Raw genomic sequence first — 18,384 nt, 5'->3', positions numbered from 1 at the left:
TGAGGCGATGAGGTTATGGATGGTCTGGGAGATGATGGTTTGGTGGTTGGAAGTGGGGTCATGGTCAAGGGGGCAGTTGGAGGAGATGTCCGCGAGTAACCAGCAGCCTCCAGCAACTATCTTCCTACATGCTAGCTATGACTCCAAGCAGTGGAAAGTTTGCTCTGATTCCCCTTCATATCCAACTTTCTGGGGCTCTGTCATCCTTGGTCAAATTCTGCTTTGATGTGAAGTTAGCTCTCACATCACCTCTGGAGTTCAGCTACTTTTTCTGTGTTTGGATCAAGGCTGTAATGAGATCATGAGCTGAGTGCTCCTACTGGAATCCTGACTGAGGTTCAATAAGCAGATTACTTTTTGCAGACATCCCTTGAAAGCATGTCAATGACCCCTTGCATCACTTTTACTGCTGAACAACTGTAGACAGTAATTGGCCAAGTTGGACTTGGTTTCCTTTTTGTGTACAGGACATACATAAGCAATTTTACAATTAACACAGAAACATGTAAAATAGAAACAAGAGTAGGTTATTCAGCCCTTCGAGCCTGCTTCCCAATTCAGCAATAATTCCGTCATCTCACTGTTCTCTGGGTGAAGAGATTTCTCCTCATTTCAATCCAAAATGATTTACCCTATATCCATGGATTGTGACCCTCGGTCATTGGGAAAATCCTTTCTGCATCTACCCTGTCTAGTCTTGTTAAAACTTTTAAGATTTTCATGAGATCTCTCTCATTCTTCTAAATTCCAGTGAATATGGTCCTAACTGATCCAGTCTTCCTTCAGACGTCAGTCTTGTCATACCAGGAATCAATCTAAAAAACCTCCATTGCACTACCTTCATAGCCAGAAAATTCTTCCTCAGATAAAGAGACAAAACCTGCATAAAATACTCCAGGTGTGGTCCAACCAAGACCCTGTATAATTGCTGTGAGGCATCCCTGCTCCTGTACTCAAATCCTGTTGTAATGAAGACTAGCATACCATTTGTCAGGTAAATGCCAGTGTTGTATATACTGAAAGCAAGGGAGTTACATGGATAATGGAAAAGAGAAGGTATATGTTGGATTGCTCGAGCAATGCTGACATTGATGTGAAGAGCCAGTTAATTTGTCTTTCTACTACAAAGATTAGTGGTTCTGGGCGACACCAGTTTTTGGAATTTCAGCTACATTAAAATCTGGTTGTGTCATCAGTTTCAGCAGGGACAATTAATTGAAGTAAATTATTCCATAGGAGGTGGTGCTGAGGTAAAAACTATTGGAATACTTAGTAATTGTTATTATTTTGACTCTGCTGACAACAAAATATAATGTTTTTTATACTTTGCTTTTGCCTGTTTTCATCCCTTATTACTTGTTGCTGGAGTTGTGTTCTATGGACACCAACTGGTTTCTGGTATCTAGACCAAGCCATTTGTGAGCCAAGACACTGAATATTCATAGAAATCACAGCCAAGGTCATACACAGACTGAAACTCTGTCCACAGAGATGCTAGGGTGACTGTTTCACCTTGCCCTATTTCTAATTACACCCAATAAGACCCTTTCCTGCTGTTTCAATTGATCTCAGTTAATTTTGTATGGACTAGCAATTGAACCCATGAGATCAGTTTTACTGATTTAACTGGTAAACTGGTTTATAAGAACCTTGGGACCAGTTGGGGCTGCTGATGGGGCTCGAGAATCTTAATCTTAAATCTGAGATTGATGGATTTTTGACAAAGGTTTTGAGAAATACAGGGCAAGGGCATATATATTGAGTTAGATTGCAAATCAGCTATAATCAAATTGAATGGCAGATCTCGCTGAGGGTTAAATCACGTGCTCCTGTTCCTGTATCCCTACCTTGTGTGTCACTTGCATGCACCTTTACTGATTTAATCAGGGGGATTAACCTTGCGAGGAAAACATATCAGGATATCAAGACCTCCATGAATTATTCTGTGGAATCATCCCTGTTAATCTCCATTCCCTAACTACCACCTGTCTTCCTGGCGACAGTCTGAGATTAAGGTAGTCTGCTTACATTTTTGATTTCACATCTGACCCTAAGATGAGCTTCGAACCATCCCTTGGATCATCCGTTTCCACCATTTGTAATTTTGCTTGACTTTACTGTGGTTTTATCTGCTACTGACACCCTTACTATTACGCCTTTCTTACCTCTAGACTTGACTATTCAATGTATGACGTCCCATATACAATTCTCTGTAAACTTGAGATCATTCAGGCTCACTGTTCTTGTCTTAATTTGCAGCATGTTCCATTCCCCTATCACTTCTGTGTTACTTCATTTGATATCCAGTCAAACAGTGTCTAACTTTGAAATTCTCAGAAGCCACACGATACCAAGTTACACTCCAATAGGTTTATTTGAAATCACAAGCTTTCAGAGCGCTGCTCCTTCATAAGGTGACTTCGTCGTCACTTCACCTGACAAAGGAGCAGTGCTCCGAAAGCTTTTGATTTCAAATAAACCTGTTGAACTATAACCTGGTCTTATGTGAATTCTCACCTTATCCACCCAAGTCTAACACTGGCACCTGCACATTTTGAAATTCTCATTCTTGTTTTCAAAACCCTCATGGCCTTGCCTATCTGTTTGATCTCCACAATCTTCCAAGGTACCTGTGTTGCTTGACATGATGTATATTCGAAATAAGATTTACTCCACTCTTGCAGCCATGATGCTAATGCCTCTGCCTGAAGCTTTTAAATTCCCACCCTTCACTGCTCTATTTCTCGACCTCACTTTCCTCCTTTAAGGTACTTCTTCAAACCTACTTTTTTGATCATGATTTTGGTCATCTATCCTTATACCTCCTAATGTGGCTCAGTTTCATGCTTTATATGATCCCATGAAGCACCTTGGTAATTTAATTAACTTAAAGGCACTAAGCAAATGAAATTGTTGTTCAGCATTAAGGCTTACTGCCTTTGTAAAAGGCTAAACTGTGTAACTGTTATTCTTTCTGTTAAGGTGTGCTGATGAGAAAGGATGTTACTGCACTGAGTGTGTGGTGGAGAGGATCCTTGTTATGGGAGCTGAGAGACCTACATGTGTGACAGCATGGTACCCAGGTAAATAAATTGACCTCACTGCTCTCTGTGAACCGTTGTGACAAAGAGTTTTGTTGAGTAATCACAAAAAATGTTGGAAGTACATAATAGAGTCAGTACTATCTGAAAGACTTGACAAGCACTGAGAAAGTGAGAGGGACAGTGATTAAGGGAACCCCACTGGAAGAAAGAGCAGGAGAGTTGCTCAGTGGCATTAGACTGATTTTTATTTCTGAAATGGTTACCCAGGAGAGGGAATGAGAGAAAATGCATGTGTTCTTTAAAATAAACCACTCTGTTTTGTTTCTGGCTAAACAACTGCATGAGATTGGCTTTGGAGAAAACAGGCAGTAGAATTATTCAAAATATTTGCCTCAGGGTAGCTGTGTATAAATGTTGCTTTAATTTTCTCTGAAAATCTAAAAGATGGAAAGAAATTGGCAGTATAATGATTTGGTTAGAATGTGCTTCCATTCATGCTGTCTGTCAGAAGCTGGGTTTCTGACCACATATTTTATGCATCACAAAGACAGCCCATTTCTACCTTAGTGACATTACTAGACTCCATCTCTGACTCATTTATACTGAAACCCTCATCCATGTGTGTGTTAACTCCATATTTAACTATTCCAGTGCTCTCTGATCTGTTCTTTCATCACCCATTCTCCATAAACTTTCTTCTATCTAAAGCTCTGTTCATGTAACTTGTACTAAGTGCTATTTGTGTGCTTCCTGAACTTCATTAACTCTCATTCCAACCACACTTCAGATTTAAAATTTGCATGTTTGTGTTGTATTCCTCTGTTTGTTTGAACCACCTCTCTAACTCCCACTTCCCATCCCCATTGCATCTCCCCAGTCACCTCCTTATGGGAAAATAACAGTAATACAGACAAACCTCAATTATCTGAATGAGATGGGCGGGCACTATTTCGTTCGGATAATTGATTATTCGGTTAATTGATACAATGCCTTTCCTCTGGGGCTCAGGGTTTTCTGTTAAGTCCGCTCCCCGATCAGGAAATGAGGCAGCAGCACACCGCATGCGGACCCCCGCCCCCCCAATCCCGTCGAAACCTGACCCCGCCCATCCAACACCATCCTCCTTCTCCCCACCCCCCAAACCCGTCCAACACCACCCCCCCCAAATCCTATACAACACCACAACCCCGCCCCCCCCGCGCCCTCCCTGTCCGCCTCCGCCCCCTCTCCAGGGCAGCCGGACTGGACACCAACAACAAGACTGCTGCTGCTGCTGCTGGGGGATGAGTCTCCAAATAGCACGTGCACACGCACACACACACATACGCAACTTTTTACTGCAACTCTTTGACAGGTTCCACCTTTGCCCTGTATAGGATAATGTTGGAGAGACTATCTGCGGAAGGGCGGTTTAGGGTGCACGCCTGTATAGAATTCCAGGGAAAGTGTGTGCAGAGAGAGACAGAGAGGGCGGGAGGTCAGTCTTTTGGAGATGATGCTTGGATCCCATTAGTGCAGGACTGTTCTCGGCAGCATTTCAATAAACCAAGTTCACTTTTAATCACTGTAAACAAGAGATGCGGTCAGTGTTGGAAACACGTCTTTGATGTAATGTTTCTATCAGGACCTCGAGATCTCCTTCGGATAATCCGATATTCAGATAATTGATATTTGGATAATCGAGGTTCCTCTGTATCTGTAACATGGAAACGAGTGTACTGGTCATACTGAAGCTCAATCTTAATGTATATAAGATGAGTTGGACTAGTATATTCAATAGTTTTTCTATTTTCCCTTCTGGGGAAGGCCTTCAACTCTTGGAACCCTCAAATCACTTAATAATTTTTCAACTCCATTCTCTCATCTATTCCTAAATTTACTCACTTCATCATTGCCTGGGCCCTATGATTTGGATTTTCCTTTCTGAGTCTCTCTGCCTCTTTCTCTTCCCTTATGACACTCATTTTAACCAAATTCTTTGACCAAACATTTTGACACTTGTTCTAAACACACTTCACATGACACCATCAATTTTAATTTGATAATGCTCTTGGAACATTTTGCTGCCTTAGGACACTATATAATCCAAGCTGTTGTTGTATTCTTTGATACCTGCCACTCTGGAGTTAGCGATGTTGCTGACCATTTTGTAATTTCCCTCTACAGACAGACAAGAGAGCACAGTGCATTTCACCTACAATGCGGGGAAGTCCCTTTTAAACGTTGAAGATCTGCGACTTAATTTAGCCTGTGACTGGATGCTGAAGTTTTATTACTGATGGGCAGACATTGAGCTATCTGTATCAAGGTGGAAGTGATTTTCATTTGAATCCATAGTCAACTGCAGTACTGGCATCAATTCTGTGGGGAGATGATGGAGTGGTGGTTATGTCACTGGACTAGTCATCCAAAGACCCTCTCTAATGCTCTGGGGTTCAAATCCCATCAGGTCAGTTGAATTCAAAAAATACATCTGGAATATTAAGTTAGACCTAGAAATGATGACCATGACAACTATTGTTGATTGTTGTAAAGCTGCATAGTTCACTGATGTCCTCAAGGGAAGGATATCTGCCGTACTTACCTGGTCCGGTCTACAAGTGACTCCAGACCGCAGCAATGTGGTGATCTTCATTAAATTCTCAAATAGTTCAAGGGCAAATAGGAAACAGCAACAAATGCTGGCTTTGTCAGTGACACCCACATCCCATGGAAGATTAAAGAACAGCCTTCAATAGATTACATTTCTACCAAAAATTCAGCCCTGTATAGGATATTTTAAAGTCGAGAGTGTGGTGCTGGAAAAGCACAGCAGGTTAGGCAGCATCCGAGGAGCAGGAGAATTGACATTTCGGGCATAAGCCCATTGTCAGGAATCTGAATTCCTGATGAAGGACATATGTCCAAAACATTGATTCTCCTGCTCCTCGGACACTGCCTGACCTGCTGTGCTTTTCCAGCACCACACTCTCGACTCTGATCTCCAGCATCTGCAATCCTCACTTTCTCCGAGGATATTTTGAAGTCCTGTAACTTGCTCGTTATTATTACATGAATTCCCCTTGATTTTGTTTCCCTGTTTTAAGCTAATTGACATAAGCTAACTGAGGTATAAACAGTTATGCATATTTGAGTGTAAGACAACCTAACTCTCTGGATTTCAATTTCTTAGAAGACAAGTAGTGAAACGTGGAGCATAATAGATCAGGTACGTTCCAGATTTGATCCTCAGCCTGTGATCTTGACCAAGATAGTAGAGCTAGTACTAACTACAGTGCTGTGACTCCTACAGAGATGTGCATATGTGTAGAACTCATGTAAGAATAAAATTGGACTGAGCTGTGCTGCGTTTTCAGTTTGGGAAGCCTGTTGATCTCTGTTTTAGGCTGACTCATTGAATCACTAATTAAATTAGAGGTGGGTTAGATAATAACCTGTGCATTTCGGAGCTTTAGCCACAGATAAATTATATCCTTTAAGTAAGGAAATAAAGTTGACTCTGAACTCACCCAGTAGGATTGTAAAACATGTTTACTAGAAATGTGCTCAACTTTGCTGGCGTGAGGCACGCAGCTGTGTTAGATGTTTGTTGTAAAATGTGCCATACTAATCAGAAAATAAACTGATTGACTGTAAGGTCAGTCTTCCTTGAAACAGAATAGGTCATAGCTTACTTAAGCTGATTTGATGAAAGCTCACAGACCTGAAAGATTAACTGTTCCCTGTCCATAAATGTTTCTTAACTTGTTAAGTATTTCCAACATTTTCTGTTTGTATAACTTAAGCTGGAGTGTGTAATTTGATGCCAGTTTTGCTGAGGCTCTTTCTGCAGGGAGCCATCTATTTCAGACTAGCAGCAAATCTTGGACGCATGTAATTTACATTGCAAGGACACACATCCACCATCACCGTCTCCCATGTTGTCATGTAATCTGCAGATGTTAGATCTGATCTGTTGGTTGTGGAATAGCTTAGCTCTTGTCTATCACTTGCTGCTTATGCTGGTTGGCGTGCAAGTAGTCCAGCGTTGTAGCTTCACCAAGTTGATTGCTCCTGGTTAGGTATGCCTGGTGCTGTTCCTGGCTTTCTTCCAGCGCTCTCCTTTGAACCAGGGTGAACCCCTGGCCTGATGGTAATGGTAGAGTCATGAATATGCCAGATCATTGCAGGTTGTGTGGTGTATGATTCTGCTGCTATGCGTCTTGAATTAGTGTATCTTTTTGAAGTTTGTTCCGTTTCGCATGTTGATAGTGTTACATAACATGATGTGAGTTATTATCACTATGAAGGTGGGACTTCACCTCCACAAAGACCGTTTGGTAGTCACTGTTAGTGATACTGTCATGGACAAATGCATCTGCAACAGGCAGATTAGTGAGGACAGAATCAAATATGTTGTTCCCTTCTGCAGGCCCAATCTAGCATCAATGTTCTTGCACTTACCTGTTTTGAGCTCTGTGATTTGTGATATTGGCAGCAGCCCAGGATGCTGTTCATAGATTCCTTGTCCATTTTTTATGATTAAACATAAAATGCGAGAAATATTCTGGAGGCCAGTCAGTACCCGGGGAGATTTGTGGCAGTGTTGCAATCTGAAATTTTTAAACTCACTTTTGAGTACATGTAAAATGGAAACATGAGTTCATTGGTTCATTAGAAGTGTGGAAGAGATCAAAGTGGAAATGATGCAGAGAATTAAAGTGAGAAGCAGACTGAAGAAAGTGTTGATTAGCACTGCTGCCTCACAGTGCCAGGGACACATGTTCGATTCCAGCCTTGTGTAGAGTTTTCACATTCTCCCGTGTCTTTGTGGGTTTCCTCCAGGTTCTCCGGTTTCCTCCCACACTCTGAAGATGTGCAGGTCAGGTGAATTGGCCATGCTAAATTACCCATAGTGTTAGGTGCATTAGTCAAAGGGAAATGGGTCTGAGTGGGTTACTTTTCGGAGGGTCGGTGTGAACTTGTTGGGTCAAAGGGCCTGTTTCCACGCTGTAGGGAATCTAATCTAATCAGCGCAGTGGCCAACATATCTGCATTCAGTCTTTCCAGTGAAGAGAAAACATGATCAGTACAGTTACTAAATTGAGAGTAGTACAGATAAGTACTACTTCTAGAAAGAATGTTTGGAGCTCTGTGAAAAGTAAAAAGATAGATACTGCATTTCCAATGCTTCCATCTAATGATGGAAAGTTTGACTATGCTGGAACAGTGCTGTGTTTCATCTTAATTATATGAATTCCTTGGAACTTTCTTTTTTATTGTATATTTAAAAACGCCCTTCATCTTGCTGACCCAGAACCTAAAGCTTGTCATCCATAGAAGGTTTCAGGAGACCACATCTTCAAGAAATGCCAGTTCTGATTGCACTATAAGACAATGGCAAATTCCTTGTTGATAAAACACTTCCTTTTAGTTGTATTTCAGTTTACAAAATGACAGATACTTGAAACATTAAAGCATTGACAGTGCAAATTACCATCCCCAAAAGTATTCAACTGCTTAGTTCGCATCCACTGACTATAATGTCAGTGTGTGTGGCCACTGACCATCTTAAGAGTTTGACCTTTAGGCTTAACTTTGTTTGCAAGGGAAATCTCTAATCAACCATGATCGTATTGAATGGCAGAACAAGTTTGAGGGGCCAAACACCTATTCCTGTTTCTATTTCTTATAGCCTTATTGTCTTAAGACAATAGAATTCAAAGTGTAGCCTAGAAATGGCTAAGAGAATCCCTTATTGATGAGGAACCACAGAGAATTCTTTAGACGAGAGTTTTACTGGGTTGGAGAAGTGCTGCACAGAGTGGTCCAGGGATTGATTTTGAGAACTACATGCTTCCTAATTTACATTAACCACTCGAGTTTTCAGACTCAGAATTGCAAAGGCCATCATCTCCAATGCTTGTGATGCTGCTGAGGCTCAAATGTTCCTGATTTGAGAGACCAAATCCAAACCTCAGTTCTCAATTTAACTCAATGTTAACTCAATTTAATTTCCACTTCTCTTATGAACAGTTTATGAGTATTCCTGAATATTTAATTGAATGTTGCATTCATAGAATATTGATGTCAACTAAATTAGATTGTTTAAAATGTTTTCACTATTGTTCATTTTGGAAATAAAAATGGCACAAGAACAATACATGCACCAGCTGCTATATGGCAAATTAAGTATAATTAAAAACCATGTTTGTTCCTGCACCATCAGATTTATATTGATGTTCAGATTCTTCTGCAAAATTTCTATTATAAATTGTTACATTTTCCTCTCAGTTCACCAAAGAGGTGTTTTAAAAAAATTGTTGTCTGATGAATAAGGTTTTATTTATGTTTCAACTTTCTGCCCTCTTTCAACTGTTAAGAGACAAAGAAGAAATATTAATCTTTCCATTTATTCTGGAGAAGCTTCCTATTTCCAAGGACCACTTTATGCTTTTTTTAAATTGGATCCTTTAGGAAATATCTTTGCAGGCCACAAGAGACACAAATCGACTGCATTTCGTGAAGGTTTTCTTCATCCCTGCAAAGTGTTACCATGGTACGACAAACAATATCTCCATCCGTCAAACCATAGAGTCATAGAGATGTACAGCATGAAAATAGACCCTTCGGTCCAACTCATCCATGCCAGATATGCCAAACCAGATATCCCAACCCAATCTCGTCCCACTTGCCAGCACCTAGCCCATATCCCTTCAAACCCTTCCTATTCATATACCCACCCAGATGCCTTTTAAATGTTGCAGTTGTACTAGCCTCCACCATTTTCTCTGGCAGGTCATTCCATACACGTACCACCCTCTACTTGAAACCGTTGCCCTTTAGGTCTCTTTTATATCTTTCCCCTCTCACCCTAAACCTATGCCCTCTAATTCTGGTCTCCCCCATCCTATCCATGCCTCTCATAATTTTATCAGCCTCTATAAGGTCACCCTTCAGCCTCCAACGCTCCAGGGAAAACAGCCCCAGTCTATTCAACCTCTCCCTATAGCTCAAATTCTTCAACTCTGGCCACATTCTTGTAAATCTTTTCTGAACCCTTTTAAGTTTCACAACATCCTTCTGAGACGAAGGAGACCAAAATTGCACACAATATTCCAAAAGTGACCGAACCAATGTCCTGTATGTCTGCAACATGATCTCCCAAGTCCTGTACTCAGTACTCCAACCAATAAAGGAAAGTGTACCAAACGCCGCCTTCACTATCCTATCTACTCGCAACTCTACTTTCAAGGAGCTATGAACCTCCAAGGTCTCTTTGTTCAACAACACTCCCCAGGACCTTACCATAAAGTGTATAAGTCCTGCTAAGATTTGCTTTCCCAAAATGCAGCACCTCGCATTTATCTAAATTAAATTCCACCTGCCACTTCTCAGCCCATTGGCCCCACCTGATAAAGATCCCGTTGTAATCTGAGGTAACCTTCTTCGCTGTCCACTACACCTCCAATTTTGGTGTCATCTGCAAACTTACTATCTATACCTCTTATGCTCATAATCACTTATATCATCTGGTTAATGCAAGGCAGATTTTTTGCTTAGAATTTGATTTTGAGAGTTATTTTTGATGAAGGCCTTTGACTCTTTTCAGAAGTTGTACATTCAACTTTTCTTTGTGATGACTTCTTCAGTTGTTTCAGGATGATGTTGGCAGTGCCATGTTTATTGCTTATTTCTTGTCACCTTGCAAAAGTGTTGGTGTAATATTTTGAATAATTGTATGATAAGCAGCCCTTAAGCATTATGTAAGTCTGACTAGATCAGGGTGGTAATTCCCTCCCTGAGGGAATTTCATGAACCACTTGTGTTTTTCCAACAATCCCTGCAAATTGTTAAGTTTATTGACTTCAGTTTCACAAACAACGTGATTGTAGTAATTATTCAGTTCTACAGATATGACCCAATTGCACCTCCGTGCTTCACTTTTCACAGTGCTGTCAGCCCATTCAGATTGTTCCACATCTGCCAGTTAATAGCAAACAAATCCAAGTGGGTTGCCACTGCTCAGAATGTGTTTTATTTTAAACTCTTACCTTTAGATTTTTAGCATCCTTAGATTCCAGATCCATTACACTGAGTAATGTTTAGTGCATTTTCATATCTCTTGAAAAAAGTCTGTTGGAGTAATGAATGCTCTAAAACTCTGAATATACTGCTTTATCCATTTGTTCATAAGGCTATTGATTGTGAATTCTTTTAATGTGAGTAATTTCTTGAACTCATAGTATCAAATGGTAGATGCTGTTACACAAATGCAACTATGTGATCATTTTCCAATTAAATCAATTAACAGATATCTTCTTTTTACAGAAATTTTCAATTTAGTAGTTTAGCTTTAATTTACAAACTTGCTTCGATGTAACATATATGACAAAACCTAGATGTTCAAAAGTAAAAGAAACTTCTGACTCGCAATTCTCTTTTGCTGTATTCTACATAAAAATCTTTCCGGTATCTTCATTCTGGCTTTCTGACTCTTTATTATCTTCCTTAGTTGTAGTAGTTTTGAAGGCAGATATTTAACATCATCATGTCATGAACGATTATTGCGATGAAAGGTGTGCCAAATTGAGAGTTCTTTGAGAATGTTTAGCAGAGTGCTGACCAATAGACATAGAATGTCTTGCAGTAAATAATTAAAGTATGTTCTCCATAATGGTTAGTACTAAGGAATAAATATTTTCTTTACTCATCTATCTAAAATTTATTTTTATTTCACCTTATATATTGCCATAACTCAGTGTCAAAAACAATGTTTATCATCGTTATGATATATTTCCAGCAGGGAGAATGCAGCAATTTATTGTCAAAATTGGTATAGTTTTCATTTTTACTGTCACGGGGTGGAAAGAGTGACATTTGAACATGGATGAAGTTTTACACAAGTCATTTTTGTCTACTAGGTCACAAATTAGGAAATATTCGGAAGCAAAATGGGAGAAAAAGATCGGAAAAATGACACACATGGCAGGTTATAATCAGGTGCTGAACCTTCGCAAAGTTTCCATCCCAATTTTGTGTATGGTCCAAGATGGGCATCCCTAAACATGTTAGACTAACAGATTACGTACTGATTTACATTAATCAGGAAGGCTGTATTACTCTGAACTTGCAGATTAATCCATGATCATAAGCTGTAGGAGCAGAAATTAGGCCTTTCAGCCCATCGAGTCTGCCCCACCATTCAATCATGACTGATCAGTTTCTCAGCCCTATTCTCCCACTTTCTCCCTGTAACCCTTGACAATCTCTATCTTAAATATGCTCAACGACATGGCCTCCACAGCATTCTGTGGCAGTGAATTCCATAGATTCACTACTCTCTGGCTGAAGACATTTCTCTTTATCTCCGTCCTAAAAGGTCTTCCCATTACTCTAAGGCTGTGCCCTCGGGTCCTAGTCTCAAAGACACTAATTGTTGCATTATGCTCATTTCAGTCCTGAAGTTTTACATCTTATGCTAAAGTACATTGTAGTTTTGTTTATGTTACTTTAATGCCTCATCCAAAAATGACATTCAACAGTGAAACACACTTGCACATTCTCTTCTGGAGCCCAGGATTGAGTTTACATTGGGGTCCATAACAGGAACTCAAAACTGTAGGGAGCTCACTGTGCTTGAGTTAGGGATAGAGCCAGTATGCTCGAGTCAGGGGCTGGGGACCAGGACCAGCACTGGGTTCTGTGATTTCTGTCCCAGTTCCTTCTCAATACTGCAGTGAATTGTTTGCCTAGCTCTTGATTACATACTGAGTTTACGGTCATGACTTTTGACACTTCGTGAGAATGCTAGACTAAGTATAGAATAATTAAATTCTGTGCAAAACTGAGTAGTAGGACCTCCCCCCCCTCCCCCCACCCTCTGTCATAAATTCAGACTTCTAAAAGGCACATACAAGACTGATATCACAAAGTATGTTCAACATGAGCAGTATTCCTATGTTCCTCACTTCTGAAAACTCTCTGTTTGAACCATTGCAGCTGAACTTATGCCTGCCCAATTTCACAAATGACATTCCCTATTAGAGTCAACCATAGTCTATTTCCTTACTTTGACTTTGTCCAGAGAGACAGCAATCTATCATAGAGTCATAAAGATGTACCGCATGGAAACAGACCCTTCGGTCCAACTCATCCATGTGAACCAAATATCCCAACCTAATCTAATCCCATTTGCCAGCACTTGGCCGATATCCCTCTAAACCTTTCCTATTCATATACCCATCCAGATGCCTTTTAAATCTTTCCACTCCACATCTTCCTTTGTCCTTGCTAATGTTGTGCATCAGCATGCACTGGCATCAACCTAGTAATGTGAAAATAGACTCGGCATATTCATAAGAAGCAAAAGAAATCTAATCCTACCAATTACCATCTCGATGATCAACAATAAAATGGTGTCACTAACTACCCTGTTGCGCAGAGTTTATATAGCAATAGCCTACTCAGTGTTGCTCAATTTGGGTTCTGCTAGAGCCATTTAGCTCCTGACCTCATTACAGCCTGGGTTCAGACATGGGCAAAAGAGGTAAACTCAAAAAGTGAGGTATGAATGACTGGTCTTGACATCAGTGTGAATTGAATTGAATTCATTGTCATGTGTACCAAGACACTGTGAAAAGCTTTGTCTTCCGAGCAATACAGGCAGATCACAAGAGTTATGTAGCATAGATAAGTAAATAATAAGTAAACAGCTGAAAAAAACAAAAAACATAGGTACAGGTGAATGTTAAAGTTTGAGAGTCCATTCAGTATTTTAACAAAAGTAGGGTAGAAACTGTTTCGAAACCAGCTAATGTGTGTGTTCAGGCTTCAATGGTAGAGGTTGTAGAGAAACATTGCCAGGGTGGGATGGACCTTTGAGAATGCTGCAAGCCTTTCCTTGACAGCAGATCTGGTAGATGATTTCTATGGATGGGAGGTTGACTTTTGTGATTGTCTGAGACGAGTTCACCACTCTCTGTAACCGTCTCCGATCTTGAATGGTACAGTTGCTATACCAGGTAGTGATACATCCAGGCAGAATGTCCTCGATGGCGCACCTATAAAAGTTGACAAGGGTATTTACCGTCATGCCAAATTTCCTCAGCTGCCGGAGGAAGAAGAGATATTGTTGGGCCTTTCTAACCAATGCGTCCACATGAAGAGTCCAAGAAAGCTTCTTTTGGCTGACCATTTCCAGGAGCTTGACACTCTCCACTTGTTCCACCTCTGTGCTGTTGATATGTGGGGGCATGAGTAACATCCTGCCAAAAGTCAATAGTGAGTTCCTTGGTTTTGCTGGCATTGAGAGCTAGGTTGTTCTCAGTGCACCATTTTTCCAGGTCTTCCACCTCTGATCTGTAGTCTGTTTCATCACCATCTGAGATTCGACCGACTATGGTGGTGTCATCAGCAAAATGTGAAATTTGATCAGTTGAGACAATGAGTCCTGATAAAATAAAAGTCACTGGGAGAGAGGGTAAAACTCTCCACTGGTTTGAATCTGATTCAGCACAAAGAAATATGGTTGTGGTTATGGAGAAATTGGAAGCCAATGACCCTGCTCCACTGCATCACTACGGTGGTTGCTCAAGGTGGTCTTCCAGGCCAGCCATCTCTTGCTGTTTTATCAGAGATCTTCCCTTCCACAAAACATCAGGAATGGGGAAGTGTTCAGCATCATTCCATAAAATTTGCAAATACTGAAGAAGCCTGGCTCCATATACAGTAAGACCTGAGCATGCTTAGGCTTGATGATAAATAGCAAGTAATATACATGCCACCCAAGTGTCATGCAAAGACCATCTTCAACAAGAGAGAATCTGACCATGTCCACTTGACATACAATGGCATTACCATTTCTGAATTCCCATTGTTAGTATCCTGGGAGAGCTTTCTAATTATACTTCTGTCTCTCAGCCAGAAGCTCTGGGTTCAAGTCCTATCTATTCCAGTGATGACTCCAATCTCATTGAAATATATTGTTACAGACCAGACTCCCTGAAAATATACTAAAAATATAGCCTAGACTCTAACTTTTTTTTATTTTAATGGCAAATGCCTGGCATTTTATTCTGGATGCAATTCAATTGGTCACACCACCAGATTTAAAACAAAACAACAGGGAGGCACGGTGGCACAGTGGTTAGCACTGCTGCCTCACAGCGCCAGAGACCTGGGTTCAATTCCCGCCTCAAGCGACTGAGTTTGTGGAGTTTGCACATTCTCCCCGTGTCTGTGTGGGTTTCCTCCGGGTGCTCCGGTTTCCTCCCACAGTCCAAAGATGTGCAGGGTCAGGTGAATTGGCCATACTAAATTGCCCGTAGTGTTAGGTAAGGGGTAAATGTAGGGGTATGGGTGGGTTGCGCTTCGGCGGGTCGATGTGGACTTGTTGGGCCGAAGTGCCTGTTTCCACACTGTAATGTAATCTAATCTAATCAAAACACACTATTCATTCACTATAGTTAAAATGCAACAAAAGAAAGAAGAAATTGGCAAAATTTAACATAGTAATAAATTATTAACTACTATTAATTAACTGTTCCAAAATATTAACATCCCATAAACATACTCTTGGCAAATTCAGAAAACAGATTGTCTCACAAGCAACTCCAGCAGCAGGAAGAGAACCCCCAGCTTTTAGTTGTAATCAAGGGAGGGGGGGAAAAAAAGAAATACCTTCTATTTCTTCAAGACCCCAGAAGCAACTGCTGAACGCTAACCCTAAAAATCCTGGTTCTATGTAGCTTGATCCATTCAGGCTGCTTCTATTGTTTCAACTAAAAGAGAAACTCAAGGCCTCACAACCTGTTCATAAATTGTCAATGGACATTTCCGTTCTTCTGCCTTAAAACTTGTCTTCAAAAAACCCAGACAAAATGCACTTCTTAAAGCCATAATATCGTCACAATGTGAATGGTATTAAATGCAAACAAAGAATAAATGGATAGGAAAAGATAACATAATCCATCCAACTCACTCTTTGACATGTTGCAGCCACAGGCTCTGTCAACTCAACCTGCACTCATGGAGTTCTAGGAAGTCAGTGAAAAGAGAAAGGTTCTGAGGCCAGTTAGGAAAGGACTAAAGCATTCCTGTATGTCAAAGTTGATCAAGTAAGATGTAGGAAGCCACAGTGAGTGTCACGTCCCAGCTTCCACACTGCGTACTTTGAATAATTGTCTAAGAGATTTGTTCAGTTTCCTTTTGAAGGATAATGATGAAAGCATACTACTTTCCTGGTCCAACAGTACAGAAGGTGCTGACTCTCTCTGAAAAATAAATAGGTACTGTAAGTTCTGCTATAAGGAGGTAGTTCCTTTCTTGTACAATCCCGTGTTATAAGAAAAAATCACGTAAAAGCAGCACCATTTAAACTAATGGGGCCGGAATCACATTATAACTAACACACGCTTTAAAACTTTGTGTCCCCAGTTGGTCAATGCTGTTATAGCAAATTTGTGTTAACGAAATGCATGTTATAGCAGAATGACCTGTACTCAAATTCTGATACATTAGATTGTGAATTAAGTTGTCTTAAGAGGCAAGCTTGAACAATTTAAAAATCACACAATGCCAGGTTATACTCCAACAGGTTTAATTGGAAGCACTAGCTTTCGGAGTGCTGCACCTTCATCAGGTGGATGAAGGAGCAGCACTCCGAAAGCTAGTGCTTCCAATTAAACCTGTTGGACTATAACCTGGTATTGTGTGATTTTTAACTTTGTACACCCCAGTCCAACACCAGCATCTCCAAATCATGACTACCATTGAGGCTTTTACTCCTTGGGGTTTAAAAGGATGAGAGGCACCTTTATTGAAACATAAGATTGAGTGGGCTTGTCAGGTAGATAATGAGAGGATGTTGTAGGGGCAAGTAGAACTAGGGGGCACACATTTTAAAATAAAGGGTTCTTATTTAAGACAGAAATGAAGAGCAAATTCTTCTCTTAGTGGGTCATTAGTATTTGGGATTTTCTGTCTGTGAGAGCATTGGAAACTTAGTCATTGAACATATTTAAGTATGAGTTTGATAAATGTTTGATTTATACGGGTGTCAAGGTTATATGAGACAGGTGAGAAAATTGAGACCCCAGTCAGATCAGCCATGATCTTATTGACTGGCAGGCCAAGCTTAATGTCCAAATAGATTACTCCCATTCCTATTTGTTGTGGTGTTCAACGAACGAAGAAATTGAAATTTCAAAAATTCAGATGTGTATCTCAGTTTTTTAAAGCTTAACTTTCGAACCAAACTTTTGATCATCTATCCTCATGTCGGATAACAACACTTTTTGTTGGATTGTGTTCCTATGAAGGATCTTGCAACATTTTGTTGTGTTAAAACTGTTGTATAAATGCAAACTTTTTGTCTCTGGTGAGGATATTCTACTTTAGATTTGAGGGCCAGAAACTTGCTAAGAATATGCTACTTGTGGACGAGGGTGAGTTACTCCTCTGCTACATGAGAAGTTTAATGAATTTATCAAAGGAGAATGTGAACTGCATGGTTTCCCAACCCTTCCTGACAATTTTAGGAAATGCAGTATTGTTGCATTCATTCCTCTATCTGGTCTACAGCAAAGCCATTTGTGGTACCACAGGCCTGGCTGCTCTGGTGGACTCCCCTAAGAGGCTATTATGCCCTCCCCCCATAACCACGACCACTCAAAACAATATCCAAAACAGTGTATCTGTTAGAAAAGGGAATAGCCACAAGAGACTGTGCACTACGTGCGTTCATTCCCCTATCTGTACAGGAAACGTGAGAGGTGAAATTACAATCCAGCAATGAGAATTGAAGACTTTGTAGATGCGCGTCACTAGCTCTAGTGCCTGCAAACGAGGATGCTGGATAAATATCCCATTTAGAGGAGAAATTAAGGACAATTTTGAAAGATCAGCGACAGATTCTCAAAGTTTCTGTTGAAGCAGAGTTTCAACTTCAGCATTGGGTAAGTTTCAATTCAAATGAAAATTTACATCCCAACTTCAACAGAAGGATCTCAGATCAATCACTATTATATAGGTAGTGCTGACCAATAGCGCTAATGTTTTTGAAGACCGGTTAGATTTGACAAGTAAATCTGTCGAAATTGTATCGGTGTGGATGCCACAGATAACTGGTTGGATATTGATAAAGTACATGCAAGTTTATACATCTTCATACTCACATGTAGGATGCACACATGATATTTCCTAAACAACTTCAGGTGATTCGTTATGAGGCTAGCAATTCTGAGATAAGTGTCATGTGATCCTTATGCTGCTGCATCAGCTGATGGCAGTGCTATACTGCATATTTTTCATTGTGACTGGAATATAGAGAACTACCAGCTGGCATGTGGTCAGCCCGCAA

At 40.4% G+C, this 18,384-nt stretch overlaps 1 protein-coding gene across 5 annotated transcripts in view; it reads left to right on the top strand.

Moving 5' to 3' along the window:
* LOC122553854 (neutral alpha-glucosidase C-like) overlaps positions 1-18,384 on the top strand; it is a 143,550-nt gene that overhangs the window by 107,034 nt on the left and 18,132 nt on the right. For 4 of the 5 annotated variants that reach the window (XM_043698273.2, XM_087990151.1, XM_087990149.1 and 1 more), the window contains 2 exons: positions 2,983-3,083; positions 5,211-5,841. In XM_043698273.2, the coding sequence (XP_043554208.2) occupies positions 2,983-3,083; positions 5,211-5,323 (214 nt within the window). In that variant the 3' untranslated portion in view covers positions 5,324-5,841. Of the gene's footprint in view, positions 1-2,982; positions 3,084-5,210; positions 5,842-18,384 lie in introns of those variants that run through there. The other variant, XR_015757991.1, reaches the window with a different exon arrangement.

This window comes from Chiloscyllium plagiosum, unplaced genomic scaffold (genome assembly GCF_037043375.1).
Source record: "Chiloscyllium plagiosum isolate Xiang-an unplaced genomic scaffold, Cpla_swu_hap1 HiC_scaffold_8, whole genome shotgun sequence".
NCBI lineage: Eukaryota > Metazoa > Chordata > Chondrichthyes > Orectolobiformes > Hemiscylliidae > Chiloscyllium > Chiloscyllium plagiosum.
This window is presented reverse-complemented; position numbering and strand designations above follow the sequence as displayed.